Source organism: Atheta coriaria, unplaced genomic scaffold (assembly GCF_025399875.1).
Source record: "Atheta coriaria isolate IRGN ID8LTWV9N9 unplaced genomic scaffold, Caltech_Dcor_3.1 hic_scaffold_51_pilon, whole genome shotgun sequence".
Lineage (NCBI taxonomy): Eukaryota > Metazoa > Arthropoda > Insecta > Coleoptera > Staphylinidae > Dalotia > Dalotia coriaria.
Window position 1 is genome coordinate 1 of NW_027045493.1, and position 17332 is coordinate 17332.

Genomic DNA, 17332 nt, shown 5'->3' on the forward strand with positions numbered 1-17332 from the left:
CCAAAGTAGTAATTACCTAGATCTTTAACCTTTCAAGATTATTACTCAAACAACTAACAAACGAAATTTGGTACTTTCCAGGGTTTTGGAGAACGTTTTAAAAACAAACAGTTTTTTACCTTGAAAATTTATAACTAAAAACATGACTGAGCATTTAAAAAATGTAAAAACCAATTTTGATTCTATTGAACTCAGAAGAGTAGAAGTTGTCTTGGATGGGAAGGAATATTCAGCTAAAAACGATAGTAAACAAGTGACCCATGGAACCAGAAGGAACCGAGGTATTTATAGTTACTTCATATTTCCTATAAGTTTTAAGTTTTACGTTTATAATATTTTTAGAATCCAGCCAGCACCGAAAAGTTTATTATTGCTGTTTAAATCCTTGCATAGTTCTGTTTAATGTTTCAAGTGAATATTTGTGTGCCATTGTGCACTCATCCCAAATTATTATAGAACTCTTCCGCAACACTGCAGCTATTCCACTATTCTTTTCATCCAGTAAAGTAGCCGCAATGCCTGACGATGCTACTGCTAATGCGATTTTTTGTTGCGACCATATTTTGGCGAGAATCAACGATATTAAAAATGTCTTACCGGTTTCACCGGGTGCATCAAAGAAAAAAAAAACCGCCTTGTTCGGCAGCAACAGCCAGCATAATCCGATCATAAATAATTTTTTGTTCTGCTGTCAGTAATGGTTCACTGTTCATGATAATTGTTGCTAAACTTCCATGGTCATATTGCTTTTCTCGTTGTAAATCGGTATTGACTAAGTCGGTGGCTGGACGATTAGGTGATGGGATACAATAATGATTAAGTGGTAAATTTGAAATAAGAACACATAAATCCTCGATCAAGATCAATGCTTCATTGTACATCTCTGGTGTATAATCTATGTTTTGGCATTGATTTGTTTGTCTAATTCGGTGCAAAATGTCTTCTGTCATACAATTTTTATATTTTTCCCACAAAGTTTGTGCTTGCGAGGGATAAAATGTCGTCAAAATAATTGCAATTGTTATTGTCATCTAGCAATTGCAGTTCACGACATGCATCCTGGTATGTATTGAATTCTCGACCATTAACTGTTTGTAAAAATTCAAAAGACGTTGGTTCGGGAACATTCACCAATAACAAACGTAAATAGAAGCTCTCACGTTGCTTTGGATGTACCGTGTAAAGTCTCCCCAATGTCTTAGCTTTAAATATGCCTGTAATGGAAGGATGTGGTTTTCCTTGTTTCCGTGGCTCCCATTTTTTACTGGAATTGTTCCATGTGAAATAACGTGGAACATCACTGTTGAGTTTTGCGCTCTTTCACAAGTGGCGTTGCGCCACGGGGGGTTCACCCCAAGTGACTTAGGGGCTTTCTAGCCACCGTGTGTGTTAGTCAGTAGTTAGTTAAGTTCGTTACGTTGTCAAAGGTAGTTCTGTTCTATGTAATATCAAGCAACACTGGATTGTTATTGGCGTTAAATAATAAACTCTATTCTTATTAAAATTCACTCTGCGCAACAGGTTATGGGCCCAGTTTAAATACAACTGGCTGTGTGTGTGTTTTTAAAGAAAGTGTGTGTTGTGGACATAAAAACGGTTACTCAGACTTCTTGAATTATTCTTTTGCTTTGCGTGTGTATTAATTTCGGTTTGGTATATAATGGCGTCAGAAGACATTCGCGTTCCGGTTTTGACAAAGTCAAACTACCAGCGATGGAAATACGAAGTCACATCGTGCTTGGAGAGTGTTGGTGTCTTCGATATAGTGTCGGGAGCTGAGCCATGTCCAAATTCGACGACACATGCCAAGGAAGCAAAGGAATGGCGGAAGGGTGACGCTAGGGCGAAACGGATTTTACTGGAGGCCTCAGTGATGACGATCACGCCAGCATACGCAAATGTGAGTTCTCACAGGAAATTTGGGACACAATTAAATCTTTATACGAAGCTAAAACTGAAACAAACAAATATTTGTTGGGTCAGGCATTACATGCATTGAAGTTTAGCGAAGATCAGTCAATTTCCAGTTATTGTGCACAATTGTCAATTATCGTTCAAAACTTGAAAACGGCCGGGGAAATAGTAGCGGACTCGCTGCTAGTTTCAAAACTTATTAATGATCTTCCGTCGAGATTTAGTTCTTTCCGTGAACAATACTATCTCTTAACGGCATCAGGCCAAGTTTTAAATTTCGATAAGCTGCGGGAACAGTTGCTTCTCTTGTGGCTATGCAGTAGGCCAAGATCACGATGTAGGTGATGCTCTGTTCTCAAAATTGAATTTGAGGGAAGATGGGCAGAGAGGCAAAAAGGGAAAGAAACGCACTGTGCGATGTTTTAAGTGCAAGAAAGTCGGCCACTATGCAGATAAGTGTTCAATTCGACGAAATGATTTGGCGCAGTCAAATCAAGTGTCGGGAGTTGAATCGTCACGGGGTGCAGCGTTAATGTTGGCGCATGAAGATGCTGTAAACGCAGTGTGCAACTCTTCGGAGAGAGAAAACACATGGATTGGCGACAGCGGGGCCACGCACCACATGACGTTTCAACGTGCGTTGTTTATTACGTTTAACGAACTGGCGGATGGGCATCTTCCCGTCAAAGTTGGAAACGATGAAATAATTTATGCGAGGAGTCGGGGCGATATCGAAGTGGTGTCGAAATCTGGCGGCTAATGCCTGTGAATTTAAGGGTGGTGAGATGCAAAAGATTATGCGACACCACGGAATTAAAATTGAGTACAGCGCACCTTATACACCACAACAAATGGGTCGAGTCGAAAGACAGAATCGAACCATTGTTGAGATGAGTCGCGCCATGATAAACGGCGCCGGGCTTCCTCAAAGTCTATGGGCGGAAGCATGTACAACAGCGGCACTTCTTCGAAGTACCATCCCGTTAAAACGGTTGAGAGGTCGAACGCCTCACGAGGCGTTTTATGGCAGTAAGCCAAAGGTTGGTCATCTTCGAATATATGGCAGTACGGCATATGTTTTGTCAAACGATCCAAAGAAATCGAAGCTAGATTTGAAATCTGATCCGATGGTGCTCGTCGGGTATTCTTCGGAGGGCTATCGTTTGTGGAAACGCGGAACAATGCGGGTAATAACAAGCCGCAATGTGGTAATAAACGAAGTGGTACCGAAATCTTCAGCCGTAATTGATTTGGCTCGGGAAGAAAACGCTGTGCTACCTGATACCGATTGTGTCAAGGTAGAGTCAAGAATTGCGGACAGAACGCGTTCAAAGGCAACCATATCAATGTGTGCCGAAGCTTTATTGAGTAATACAATTACTCCTCTGACTGTCGCTGAAGCCAGAAGTTCCGATGTTGCAGACGAGTGGGAGGCGGCAATGAATGACGAATTGACGTCTCTGCAACAAAATCAAACGTGGATCGCCCTGATGGGGTGAATATAATTCGGAACAAGTGGGTATATCGAATAAAAATGAAACCAGACGGCAGTGTGGATCGGTACAAGGCGCGATTAGTAGTTAAAGGTTGCTCGCAGAAACCAGGCATTGATTTTGCTGAAACATTCTCACCAGTGGCAAGATTTGAGTCGGTGAGGACGTTGTTAGCGGTTGCAGCAGCAAAGGACTTTGAAGTCTATCAGTTAGACGTGAAAACTGCGTTTCTGTATGGTGATATTGACAGGCCTATTTATATGAAACAACCGGATGGGTTCGACGATGGCAGCGGTCAGGTTTGTCGGCTTAACCGCAGTCTTTATGGATTAAAGCAGGCACCACGACAATGGAACTCTAAATTTGATGAGTTCATGATTCAGTTTGGACTAGGTGCCACTACACCGGATCCTTGCGTGTACACGTCGAAGAATCATGAACTTATAGTGGCACTATATGTAGATGATGGCCTGGTTATTGGGAAGACAAAAGTTGATATCGAGCAAATGCTGCTAGCATTACGAGAGCGGTTCGAAATCACCAGAGCCGAAGTATCATGTTACCTAGGCATTGAAATCGAGCGAGATCGTTTGGCTAAAACGATTAGATTATCGCAATCAGCATATGCGAAGTCGATTTTAGATAAATTTGGGATGAAAGATTCTAATTCTGTCGCGACACCGGCCGAGGCAGGTGTTGTTTTGGAAGCCGGAGGTGAGCCAGTTGAAGTGCCATATAGACAGTTGGATGGCTCATTAATGTATTTGGCGGTAGCTACTCGACCTGATCTTGCGTTTGCAGTAGCGCAGTTATCCAAATTTCTGGAGAATCCCACCAGCGATCATTGGAAAGCAGGAAAACGTATTTTACGTTACCTAGTTGAGAGTACCAACGTTGGCATTGTGTACGGGCGTGATGCATCCATGAAGCTCACGGCATACTCCGACGCTGATTTTGCAACTTGCACAGAGAGTAGAAAAAGTATCAGCGGTGTTGTTCTTCTACTCAATGGCGGACCAGTGGTTTGGTCATCGCGGAAGCAAGGATGCGTGGCCACATCAACAATTGATGCGGAGTACATTGCGGCGCATGATGCAGCGAAGGACATCGTGTGGATGAGAAGATTGTTAGGCGACATTGGCTGCGGACAAGACAGTGCAACTCCTTTGCATGTCGACAACGCAGCAGCCAATAAGTTGATCAACAATCCAGTTTATCATCGGAGGACAAAACACATAGATGTAAAATACCACTACACGCGGGAAATCGTAAAAAATGATGAAATAGTGATTTACCAAGTGGCCAGTTCCGGGCAACTGGCGGACTGTTTAACGAAACCTTTGGTTAAGGACAAATTTGTGAAAAATGTGCGTGATCTCGGTGTAGATTAATTAGTGAAAGTGCGAGTGGGAGTGTTGAGTTTTGCGCTCTTTCACAAGTGGCGTTGTGCCACGGGAGGGTTCACCCCAAGTGACTTAGGGGCTTTCTAGCCACCTTGTGTGTTAGTCAGTAGTTAGTTAAGTTCGTTACGTTGTCAAGGGTAGTTATGTTCTATGTAATATCAAGCAACACTGGATTGTTATTGGCGTTAAATAATAAACTCTATTCTTATTAAAATTCACTCTGCGCAACAATCACCATACACCAATGTCTTCGGGAATTGGCCAAAAACATCAGGTTTTTGACACAATGTAAAAAATTCAGTTAGAGTCGTCGGAGTCGGAGCTTCGAACGCTCTTTGGAGAACATTTTCTTCTGTGGAGTATACACGTTGACCGTTTTCAAGATGTATTGTCAGATGTTGAACAGCAGGATCTCTTTCGTGGATGGGAAAGCTGAGAAAGCTTCAAATATGGCCAAATCACTGCCTTTGTTTACATATTTGCAAATATACTTAATTGATTTAACAGAACTGCAAAGCTCAACATTGATATGAGCTTTGTAAGTTTTTGAAAGTAGTGGTGAGTATGGTACCACCCACTGATTATCAAACTATGGCCACCATTCTCAGTACTTCTGCGGCGATACATTGGATAACCATCAATATCCGTGATCGTATCATTCGTATGCGGCTTTGGGAAGTTTTTTTTACATTTTCCATTTTCCATGCACGGTGACGTCATGTTGAAAGCACCGCATGGCCCATGGATCATATGTTTGGTGGCAATATCAAATAATTCTTGATCAATTAATGGGTCTGGAATTTCGGCTGAAATTATTTGATCGATTTCTTCAGGACGGATTCTATCTTTAAGCCAAACCAAAATGTGGGCATGAGGCAAACCTCGCTTTTGCCGCTCTATCGTATACAGCCAACAACGTGTGATAACAAAAATTGAATATTTAACAATAAAATCAATTAAGGATTTCAATTTTTGTTTAAACGCACGTGCAGTTAAATCATGACGATGAATGGCTTGTTGTCCTGGCAATAGTAAAGTTTGTATCTCTTCCCAATTTGGATTACATGTGAATGTAATAAATAAATCCGGTCGGCCGCAATGACGTACGTAAGTCATCGCATCTTGTATGTATTCCTGCATGTCCCATGGACTACCGATGTAGCTTGAAGGTAAAATGAAAGCATTACCGATGTCATTGGGATTTAAATTTCCATCGATGTTTCCAGCAACAGCATCTCGTAAGTGAATATATTCTTCCGATCGTAGTATATAATTGTTTTGATGTTGTCTAACCATTATTCGGTGTGCGTAGTAGTTCATTGAGCTAACTTTTTTATTTCTGTAATCACCTAACAAAATAAAAAATAAAATGCAATACGAAATTAAAATCTATACTCGTACATACAGTAAGAAAGTAAATAGATAATTGTCAAATTTACCGGTATTAGGATCATATTGTTTGATATTAAGGTGATATTCATCTTGTCCTTGCCAAAATATCAATGGATATTGTAGTGCGTCATATGAACGGTGTAGATCCGAAATCGTACTGGCATTGTTGTCTCGCCGTGTAATTTTTATAGATCTTTTGTCAACTGGATCACCAACCATGATAACAGCAACCTCATCAACAGTTGGAGCGTTGAATCTACCAGCATGTTCACCTAATGGTACTTTGTCGGCTTTTATGACGATTTGATAATTGTCATTTTGCAGCGTGGCGAAACTCTTTTGAACAATTGAATTAGTTGTTTGTGGTCTACTAAAAAAATTTTCCAATAATATCACAATTGCTCTTTCCTCTGCTTGTTCAATAAAATTATACAGGCACCGAGTCGTCACGCGCTCTTCACAATCGCCCATAAAATAAATTTGAAGAAATTTCGGATTGTTATCAGGCATTGGCATCAGTGATCCGATTTTATGGTACACCTGGCCTTGAATTTTGAATGTAGTTTCACAATTACGTCCATCGGATGCACGATCGCAAATTTTAGTTGCTCCAAATGACGTCATTTGGAAGCAAGAATTAAATTTGCGTATCTTACGCAAAAATAATTTGGAATCATCTGAATTGCCAGTAAGAAGGGATAATAAAGGTATGGGTAGAGGTGACAGCACAACTTTTCCTGATGCGCAGCACATGCCGGCTGCTTCATTCCGAAATTTCAATGCCTGACAATATTGACATGCTTTATCCATTCCACCGATAGCAATTTTTGAATGCGCTGAGTAGTTAATATCTGGTGCGATCTAGTACTCGTACTGTAGCTATGTTTCGTTCTCGTGCCGCTCTTGTACTCGTAATATTCTGTTGCAGACGTTTGTCACGCTCTCCTTGAGATTCCTGTGCACTACTTCCTGCAGTCCTGATTCTTTGAGCTGCATTTCTTGTTTCGATTTGTTCTGGTAATTGCTGAGCTCTTTCAACACGTTTGCGTCGTGACCCTTTGCTGCTCGCTTTGTTAAGGTTTGATTTTTTCGGTGGCATTTAATTGAAAATAATAATTTAATCTTCTCCAAACAAAAACATCAACAGGTCAACTGCAACTCACACGTACACACATACACACGTCTATGCTTAGGGGGGAAGCTACGAAGCCACGCACAAAGAGGAGACAGAGATAATAGAAAACATTATATTTGTGTGCTCTTTTTCTCGCGTAGGCTAAACCATATAAGCGAATATGTTTGTTTCCTTTTAGTGTCGTTTAGTGTTCTCTAAAAAAGTTTTCACTTCAAAAAGTATCCTAGTAACCTTCTCCAAACAAAAACATCAACCGATCAACTTCAACCCACACGTACACACATACACACGTCTATGCGTGTGTCGGGGATAATAGAAAACTTTGTATTTACGATATCACAAATAATTAGCAATAAATTAAAATTGCGACTATAATTTGAGATTTAAACTATCCTATCTTTCAAGTTGGATCGAACTGCACATGGTGTGCGAATTTTATTATAATCGGTTAAGTGGTTTAGGAGTCCATTGAGGACAAACATTGTGATACGAGATTTATATATATTAAGATGTGAACGCGGTTCATGCGTTCCGGAGTTATAACGTCAGAAAGGAAATTTTTATATAGTAGATATATATCACTAGTGATAATAGATATAGAGATTATTGCCAGCAATGCAATGTATCAATGACGTGTGATCATTTGCTTATTTCAAATTTTGGCTACCCAGTTTTTGACGTTGACTTTACCTGCCTTATTAATGGTTTTCGCATAAATGCACGCTCCGTATGAGTGAATTTGTTTGTTATCCAGAGCCAGTTGTTTTAAACAGCGGATTATTGAGGTTTTTCTAAACCTATTGGGTTTTTCTAGTTAAGGAAAAACACAAGCTCAAGTTTTAATAACGACGATTTATTGCAACACTAACAGGAAAAGTGAAAGGAACAATGACACAGCATTTTATATACCTATGTGTAGGGTTGACGCGGTTGCCATGGAAAAACAAAACAACAAACAAACAATACAACAAACATAAGATAACATGCCAGCGCCTACTATAGGGTAAAACTTAGAAAACATCGAATTTAACTTATCTAAACATAACTTCAACACTTTCCCTTGTTTATCTAAGTTGAATTTACAAGTCCTATCTTGTTCAAAAGAATCTTGTTCTCGTGTTCTCTGTAAAGGCTTGGTCATTTGCTATTTACTTCTAGCCAGCACTTAGTTACTGTTGAATGAAATCTGCTATTTTCATTTTTATCTTGGGTATTAGTAATGGAAATTAGCGTTTTAGAAACCCTGGAACATACCGCTACACATCAGCTGCGATAATTTTCAAGGTGGCACCCTTCAGTAAAGGATAAAATTTCTATGGCCCCTGCCAACGGCCTAAGGGTTTCTTTCCAGCAGCCTTGATGATGCATCTTCAAACTCTTGGAACTCAACGAACTGATCCGAATAGCTAGTCACGTGCTTTGTCGCTCCATTGTCAATCCACCATCCTGTATCGCCAATGAACTGAAGTATCTTCATCGGTATACTCAAGGCTACATTGGTACACACATAGTGTTGTTCTGAGTGAATACTCTTCTTCTTCGGTCGTCCATCAGAAATCCACTTCATTACCGTGTCATCCAATGCCCTTTTGCTGTAATAATGACAACTGTCATTTTCCTGGAGTTCCTAATATTAGGTTTGATTTTTGCACTTCTTGCAAACAACGCATCTCCGGGAGTACCCTCTCTGTGACCTCTTTGAAATTTCGTTCTCAGTGTATCCTAGTAACCTTCTCCAAACAAAAACATCAACCGGTCAACATCAACCCACACGTACACACATACACACGTCTATGCTTAGGGGGACGCTACGAATCGCACAAAGGGCAGACGGAGATAATAGAAAACATTATATTTGTGTGCTCTTTTTCTCCCGTAGGCTAAACCATATAAGCGAATATGTTTGTTTCCTTTTAGTGTCGTTTAGTGCTCTCTAAAGGAGTTTTCACTTCAAAAAGTATCCTAGTATCACCACGCTCAACATGATAGATCCCTGTGCGCACATTCCTTCAACATCCAGTACACCGATGGAGACCGACGATGCTTTGCCGTCAACGTCTGCAATACCCACCACTGCCGAAAAGAATGCCCTGCGAAATCGTGAGTACAAAAAACGTGTAGCAGCTATTAGAACCCCAGAACAGGCCGCGGGGTTTGCAAGAAAAGCCGCTGAAAGACAACGCAAAGCGTACCATCTACGTAGAGCTGCAAATTTAGCTCTCGCCAGCGGCACGGTGGAGACAACTACAATTGTACAAACCAGCGCTCAGCGAAAACGTGCATCTCGACAGCGTCAAGCCGAACGAGTTAGGAGTGCTGCACAACCCAGTACTTCATCGAATCAAGCAGCAGTGCAGAGTGCACAGTGCAAGAACAACCTACCTGGTCTAAAATTTGAAAAAATTGTTATCTTCATTAATTCCTTACTTATATCTCCTAAACTTATATCACCAATAAGACGTTATCACCTAAACATCTCGATCGTAAACCTACTTTACAAACAACCATTTTTTTGCCAGATCTTGCAGACACAATTGCTTCTACATTGGCTGCGCTTACGACCGCTACCCAAACAATTCGTGCACATAGTAGATCTTTGACCTTCGTAAGCCTTTCGGCTGATGGCAAATCATTGAATTGGGGATATAAGCAATTAAAATAGTTTTTATTGCATTGTGTGCAGGCGCTGAATTTAGCCTGAGTGGTAGCGTTATTAGAAGTGCGTTTACATAATGGTTTTGGCTCATTAATATAAGTAAAATAGAATGAAAGATAATAAAATAAAAATAAAATAAAATAAAATAAAAGAAATAATAAGATAATAATGAAAATGAAGTGACATAAAATTTACGCGACTACAGCCTTGCGTTATCTCGTTGGTTTTGTACGGGTCCCAGTCTTATGGCTTCATGATTCGCTTAGATTGGATTGCTGAGTTGGTTGCGATACCTCTTTCTTAGACCTCTGTGGTAGTCTTTGTAGAGCTGATAGCATATGGAAAATGCTACCAGTCCAATCTTCTAGTGTTAAAACCAATTTTTTTTTTAATAATGAAACACATCGTAATATCCCACATATCTTTTGCAGGTACAATGTTCATAAGGGTTCTCATGTTGCCCTTCGCAGTATCGAGAAGGTATCGCATTGACGCGTGTCTAAAGGCATGTCCGATATTGCTTGCAATAACTTGTGAACAATTAATCTTTTGCTTTGGATCCTTTCAATTAATAAGTTCCAGGCAATATCGTAATTGTCAGATGTTGATGCAAGAGATGAAATAGTATTTGCTGCTTCCCCAGTTAGGCAAGAGCGCAAATATTGAATTTTGTAGACGTTGTTCAGGTCAGAATGGTTGTGAATTAACGATTGAAAAATCTCTGAGAATGACGTCCATGCGTCATATTGACGTTATGAGTTATGAGGATTGAGTTATGTTCGACGTTGAGCTTGCTCCTAATACAGAGTCCTTAAGCAGACTTTTGTACTTAATTGCAATTACATCAAAATATGAATATTCAAAAGTCTCATGCTCATTGTTGTGCATATCTGTGTTTTCGTCATCAACTCAATTTTATCCATGATATCATTAAATTTGTCAAGTAATGGCAAAATTGTGTCAAGTCAATTACTTCTAAATTGCAATTATTGTAGAATGTATTTGCACGAGTAAGCGCGGCTTTAATTTGAGTTTTTTGAGCTGTACGCGTTTTTAAGTTATCTCTTTTAGCCATTTTGATACAAGTAGATCGGCAATTGAAAAATGTATAACGAAAAGGATAAAATGAATTGACTCACTCTTTAGTGGTAGATGTCATCGTGGACGAGCTGCGTTGATGCACACGATGCTGGCAGACTGGGTAAATTTCGTAGAAATTGACGTTGGCTAACCTCGACGGATTCCTCTTGTAAATACGCTTCATCCGGTTTGAAGGACCAAAGTTGGGGCAAAACCTGCGTAGCTTAGCTTGTGTTAAGGTAAAATAGTTTTGTGGCGGATGAGGTATGCAATAAACGAAACTCTTGCTGATTTAACAATTTATTCACGTGTAACTTGCACAAGAATTCAAGAACGAAATATTTCCAAGACTTTGAAATATTCTTGCTAACGTTGTAAGAATGATGCAGCTGCAGGCTTGGGTAAATTTAGGAATCAAAGCAAGTAGTTGCAGCTGTTTCCTTGCAGGTGTTTTACCATATGCGTATGATAACACTTCGAGGTGATATCAATACGTTTGATTTGTCAGTTTTTGCCTGAACACTTCCAACCGTTACAGAAAACATATTAAATCATCCTTGCCTATCCGTGCGTTCTATAAAAACAACCAAAAGCTTTAACAATTAGGTATATCTCTAAATTAATTCCTCTTGTTTTCCACCTCTCTTCCCTATTATAAACTGCACCACCATTATGCTGATTCGTCTTATGTCTAGATGGCGTCCTTGTTCGTATTCGAATCCGACATATATACTGTTCTAACACAAAGACGGTTCAATAGTTAAATCAATCACGCATTCCAAGCCTGTGCCGGAAAGTTTTTAGACGAAATACTAATAAACAATAAGTGACATAAAATATGATTAAATGACAAGATAGAGTATGAGTACATTACAATCGCGTGTGAGAAGATGACATACTCGTAAACGTCGGCGATGAGGAAGACAAAAAATGTTTCATTTTTGTGATCGTACAAGTATGGGTAGCCGTGCCAAACCTGAAATCGAAGAAAAATCAAAAAGAAGCCAAAGACGTAAGAATTGCACAATTGTTTTGAAAAACGCGTTGAGCGGTGAAAATTAAGCTTTAGCCCAATATGAGTCACAAAATACATACATAATTGATTCCCCAGTGCAAAAATACTTGATTATGATGAAAGAAATGGGATACTAGGGTAATCTATTTATGAGAAGGTAGGCAGTACGGAACTAAACGGCTCTACAAAGATATTAAGATGATATGGAGGTTTGACGACTGAACAGATGGTGATCATATCACATTCAAGATGATGATAGATGATAATACTACGACTTTATGGAGAGAATTCTTAAATAACGTAAACATGGCGCTTAAACAAGGAAGGATTATGTTTGACACGTTAGATGACGATCCATTGGCAATTTTGCTAATCAAAGTAAAGGAACAAGAAGAAACAGTGCTGATTGAGACAAAAGATGATAGCGACATAGAAACGACTCTTTGAAATAAAGATTATTCTAAACTAAGAGGAAACAGTATATTCGAATCATAGAAGACTTCCAGAATTTGACAAGAAAATATTAGACGATATAATTGAAGATGGATGAACAACAATAACCGAGTCAGTACCAAAATCCAAGTAATCATCAATTTTCATTTGACAAAGAAATAATAAACCGCTAGCACAATTGCTGAAAACATTTTTAAAAACCAAACACAACTTCCAAACATTGGACAAAAGCGATTACATGGTTGTACCCATATGGTTTGACGTCAATAATAAACAGTGCTACACCTACCAACATATAAAGGACTCCGCGTTGTAATTAAGAATATCGACCGATCAAGTAGATCCAGAAGTAATCAAGCAGCACTTAGAAAGCTTGAACTAGAAAGTGAACTGAGGCTACAACATAATTAACAAATTCTCTTTTATTTTCTCTAGTCGTATTGGAAACTATGAACATATAAGCATTCCTTCTTGGGTGGTTGCTAGCCGATCGCAAAGGTGTAGGACCCATCAGTCACCACCGGAGCGTGCAGAGGTGTCTTAACCAATTCAAGATACCCCAATCCATATCTACCCCAGAATCCAGCATAAACCCAAAAAGTACATGCCACCTTATCTTCTTCTTCTATTTCGGGATTAACCGTAGGCTATGCTTGTGTTATTTTATTTCTATTTTTGACTTGTCTAGTTATCATAGGTGTATCATGAGTACTGCATAATTTCAAATTTAACCGTTCTAGAATTTTTTCTGTGTACTCAGGCTGTGTTATAGACATTTCACATTTACTTCTATTGCGGTGAATTTTCATTCCGAGAAAATTCTTTGGTTCTCCCAAGATTTTTATTTCAAAAACTTTGCTGAACATCACCATCTGAATGAATTGCATCACGCAAGTGGATATAGTCCTCAGATCGTAGCTTTGCCTGATTGAATCGGATGAACGCAAAACGTTCGGTCTCAACTTTGACATACATGTCGACAGCGAATTGCTGGAATAGCCGACGGCACTTCAGAATGATATTCTCCCCATGTGTACGAATCATCATACGATACGCATAGTAATTATTTGCGCTTAGATTTTTATTTATTCATACGCCTGAAAATGCAGCTCATTTTTATAAATTTTTCCACTTTTCTGTTGAAATTTTTCATTTAAAAATTTTTGCGCTTTTCTGTTGAAATTTTTCCTCAATTTTCTTTGCTATAAACCTTGCTGAGCCCGAGACCTTTCCAACGAATTAGTAAATAAAATAAAAATAAAAAAACACTAATTTATTGCAACAAAACTTCCCGCGTAAGGATTAAGAGCCCACGCAGGCCACAAACTTTTTATCGGCTGATAGTTAGGTCGGGCTTATAATCAGTATGAAGATGTATGCAAGTCCGCATACTACAACGATTTTGTATCGGCCGATAAATAAGTTTGATGGGCTACTCAACTGCATTCAAACTAAACTATCCGCAAACTATCAATATTCTACTACTAGTAACTTTCATTATGCGACCGCTCTCTTCAACGGTAGCTTACAAAGTGAAAATAGTCGGCCGACTGTTGTCTAGTCTGCGCACTCACCACAAACCCAACCGTTTAGTTGGCGTAGTGTGCGCGCTAACAGACCAACGCGATCAAACTATCGGCCGATAAAAAATTTGGGGTCTGCGGGGGCTCTTAGGTGATTTGTGTGTCACACCCCTAACATACCTACCAAAGTCAGTTTATGAAGATGCCCTCTGGGCGAACCATGATAACTCAACATATAAAAATTGTAAATCCAATATTCACGTAAAGTTTATAAATAAATATTTCAAATATACAATGGATTACGTATTCGCAAAAGAAAGTAATAAATTTGAGTTTTTTATTGGATTGGCTTTTAGCGGTGTGTTCCTCTAAGACTTGTTCTATTAACGCGATACAACCTGTGGCTGTATTAGATCCTTTAATATTTTCGTAGTTCTTGCGATAAAATTCAGGATATACAATACAGGTGGCAAATTATCAATACCTCCACTCATGGCCCAATCAAGGGATGGCAAACGTATTTCAACGACAGCTTTACGAACGTTTGTACCCAAAGGACATTTATCACAACTGTCATGAATGAAAATCTCTCTGGGGTCCGAGGTTTCGCCCAAAACAGTGTCCGACCAGCGGATGAAAAAATGCGCGTGAAACATTGGACCTTTTTCGACATCATCCCACATGTAGACTACTTCAGCTACCAATAGAGGGTGTTTTGGAATCGCTGGATTGAGAATTACATAATCCATGTTCTTATTTCAGCATTTCCTATAAATAAACACATTTAAGCCAAAAATATATAAAAGTATGGGATTTTTGATTTGCACAGGCACTTACCAACTTCGGCATGTGTATACTATGTCCTGTTACCCTGTTCACTTGCAATATCCCCAATCCATTTAACTTTGTTAACAATGCGTTTCGAACAAGGAATCTCCACCGCGTCCACAATGACTGTTTCCGAATCGTCGTTCTCATCATCGTTATCGGAATCTTCTGCTGCTTGAATTGCCATATTTGGACATCTTCTCAATTTGCACGCTTGTTTCGACCGCCCCGTCCCGCCAAACTTAAGCATATCGCGACAATGATTACAATCACCACAATCAGACTGTTGGCAAGCCTCGCAAATCCCACACAGTCGTTTCTTTTGTCCTTTCATCTTTCAACATTATTATTAGCAATCTGATCAGTGAAGAAACTCTCCATTACTTCCTGGACTATATTCTTTGTGGTTGCTTTTGACCACTGCGGTGACTTTTTAACACCTCTTGGCATGCTTTTAGCTAATTTAGTTTTCCATTTGCGTTTCGCAAAAGTAACACCCGCCATCTTGACGAGACTGCGAATACATGGCGAAGTCAAGAGTGGCGTGTCGCCATCCTCAGCAGCTTGATCAATGCTTAATATTTGATCACACACAAAAAGTGCATGACGCGGCAGACACTCTTCGTCTTTGTAACTGTAAAGTTTCTGTAGAATATCTTCATAGGTTGGTTGTTGCCATGATTCATCCATTAAGAATTCAATCACAATCTTGACTAGTTTGATTTTTTCATTCAGAAGTTTCATGGTGTGGAAAAGAATACAATTGCTTTCTCACCACCATCTTAGCCTGAAATGAACCATGCATTGATTGGACCAATGTCATGTGGTGGTATGCCACTGTCAGCAGATTCATCTTCATCAAAAATACATAACCAGACATAACCAGACACATACCACAAGGTATCCTGTTCAATTAAACCAGAGTCAATTGGCACCAAATGGCCTGGTTTATCATCAATATTAAATAATGATATCTGAAACAAAGAAAAATTACTTTTTGTTTGTATTAAGTTGTTTTAATTAAAAGTATTACCTTATGACTAGGCCGTTCATCCTGCTGATCAATACACTCTTCATCTCCAGTAAATAACATTAACTTCTCATCAGTTAATGCAATGTACTCAGCAACTGAGTTGGTTGGATGTCCATTGTATAAAACAACTTGATCATCATAATGCTTGCAAATTGGACATTTTTGAGCCTTGGGTGCGTTTTCCACTTTAAACTCAACATTATTCACGGTAATTTCTGCAGTATTGAGAGGTTTAAGTTTTTTGCTGGCACTTTCTGTTTTGTTTCCATTGTCATCCAACTCATCAGAGGCTGATACATCCTTCATGATGCACAATTGTTTAATAACCACTTTTTATTGTTAATAAACTATTTATATCATAGTGACATGTTTAAAACAGAGTATAAGACTTTAAAAACGCCAAAAGTTGAACTGAATACATGTAACGGTTAACCTATAATTTTAAAACTATTATGATTACGAAAAGAATATGTTAAAATTACTTGCGGGAATGAATGTAACAAATGGCTGATATATCAGAAAGTTGTTTCAGGTACTTTTTAGTATATACAATGATTGTCAGCACAAAGAAACACAATGTGTATACGAATCCTGATGATGTAAAAAAATAACTATTTTTCGCCCCAAAAATTCACAGGTGGTTTACCAATGCGCGCGTAACAATTTGACACTAGACATTCAAAAAATGTTTTCAAAATTGCAATTAGGTATACAAGTTATAATATTGATTTATTTCCTCCTTTGTTTTTTATTTTTATTTAATTTTTTACAAGCACAGCGTGCGTTTTGCAATTTCAGATGCCTTCATATCATCTGTTAACTGCTTCAAAACAGTGAAAGCAAATTTAAATGATGTACCAGGTCCACGACTTGTAATTAAATATTCATCCACAACTACATCATCATTTTTATATTTATAATCTCCACACTCAGACATTTCTTTCTCCATGGCTGGATATGAAGTGACATTTTTGCCTTTTCCAACACCATGCGCCTTTAGTACAGTTGGAGCACTAATGGCAGCGATAATTTTAAACTTCTTTTCTTGCTCTCTAAGCATCTCCCCAACCTCAGCAGATTTAGCCATTGCAGTTGCACAGAATAGAATACTATGTTATATAGATAATTCGAAATTTATTTGTTGTATAAAATATAATTGTTCCAATTTATAAATATTTACATTTGAATTGATCTTATGATTAATAGAATCTGGTGCTGCCACCATTAAGAGCTACATGAACTAAAATATAAATGTAAAACACAGTGTGTCCTTAGTAGTTAGTAATCAAAACTTCAAAAACAGGTTATATTTAGCTAGGCATAGATGGTTTTATTTAACGAGCATTGTTTTAGCAATACAACAGGCATTTCGCTTATCAGTAAGATGCATCAAGATAGTAAGCGCCC

The 17332-nt window shown here is 38.8% G+C and overlaps 2 protein-coding genes, 1 long non-coding RNA gene and 1 pseudogene across 3 annotated transcripts; all 4 read right to left on the reverse strand.

The window, feature by feature from the left end:
- Positions 1-5201: 5201 nt before the first annotated feature.
- Positions 5202-7012, reverse strand: LOC135802765 (uncharacterized). Its single transcript, XM_065316395.1, has 4 exons — positions 6250-7012; positions 5797-6159; positions 5382-5706; positions 5202-5319 (listed from the first exon to the last, which is right to left on the reverse strand). Exons 1-4 carry the CDS (start codon positions 7010-7012, stop codon positions 5202-5204), a joined length of 1569 nt encoding a protein of 522 aa, XP_065172467.1.
- Positions 7013-11357: 4345 nt separating this feature from the next.
- LOC135802772 (uncharacterized) lies at positions 11358-12382 on the reverse strand. Its single transcript, XR_010550620.1, has 2 exons — positions 11714-12382; positions 11358-11647 (listed from the first exon to the last, which is right to left on the reverse strand). It is a non-coding gene; the product is annotated as an uncharacterized lncRNA (long non-coding RNA).
- A 563-nt stretch (positions 12383-12945) lies between these two features.
- LOC135802766 (DNA (cytosine-5)-methyltransferase 1-like) lies at positions 12946-16695 on the reverse strand (annotated as a pseudogene).
- Positions 16692-17012, reverse strand: LOC135802767 (protein dj-1beta-like). The gene has a single exon (XM_065316396.1). The coding sequence runs from the start codon at positions 17010-17012 to the stop codon at positions 16692-16694; it is 321 nt and encodes a 106-aa protein (XP_065172468.1).
- Positions 17013-17332: the final 320 nt, after the last annotated feature.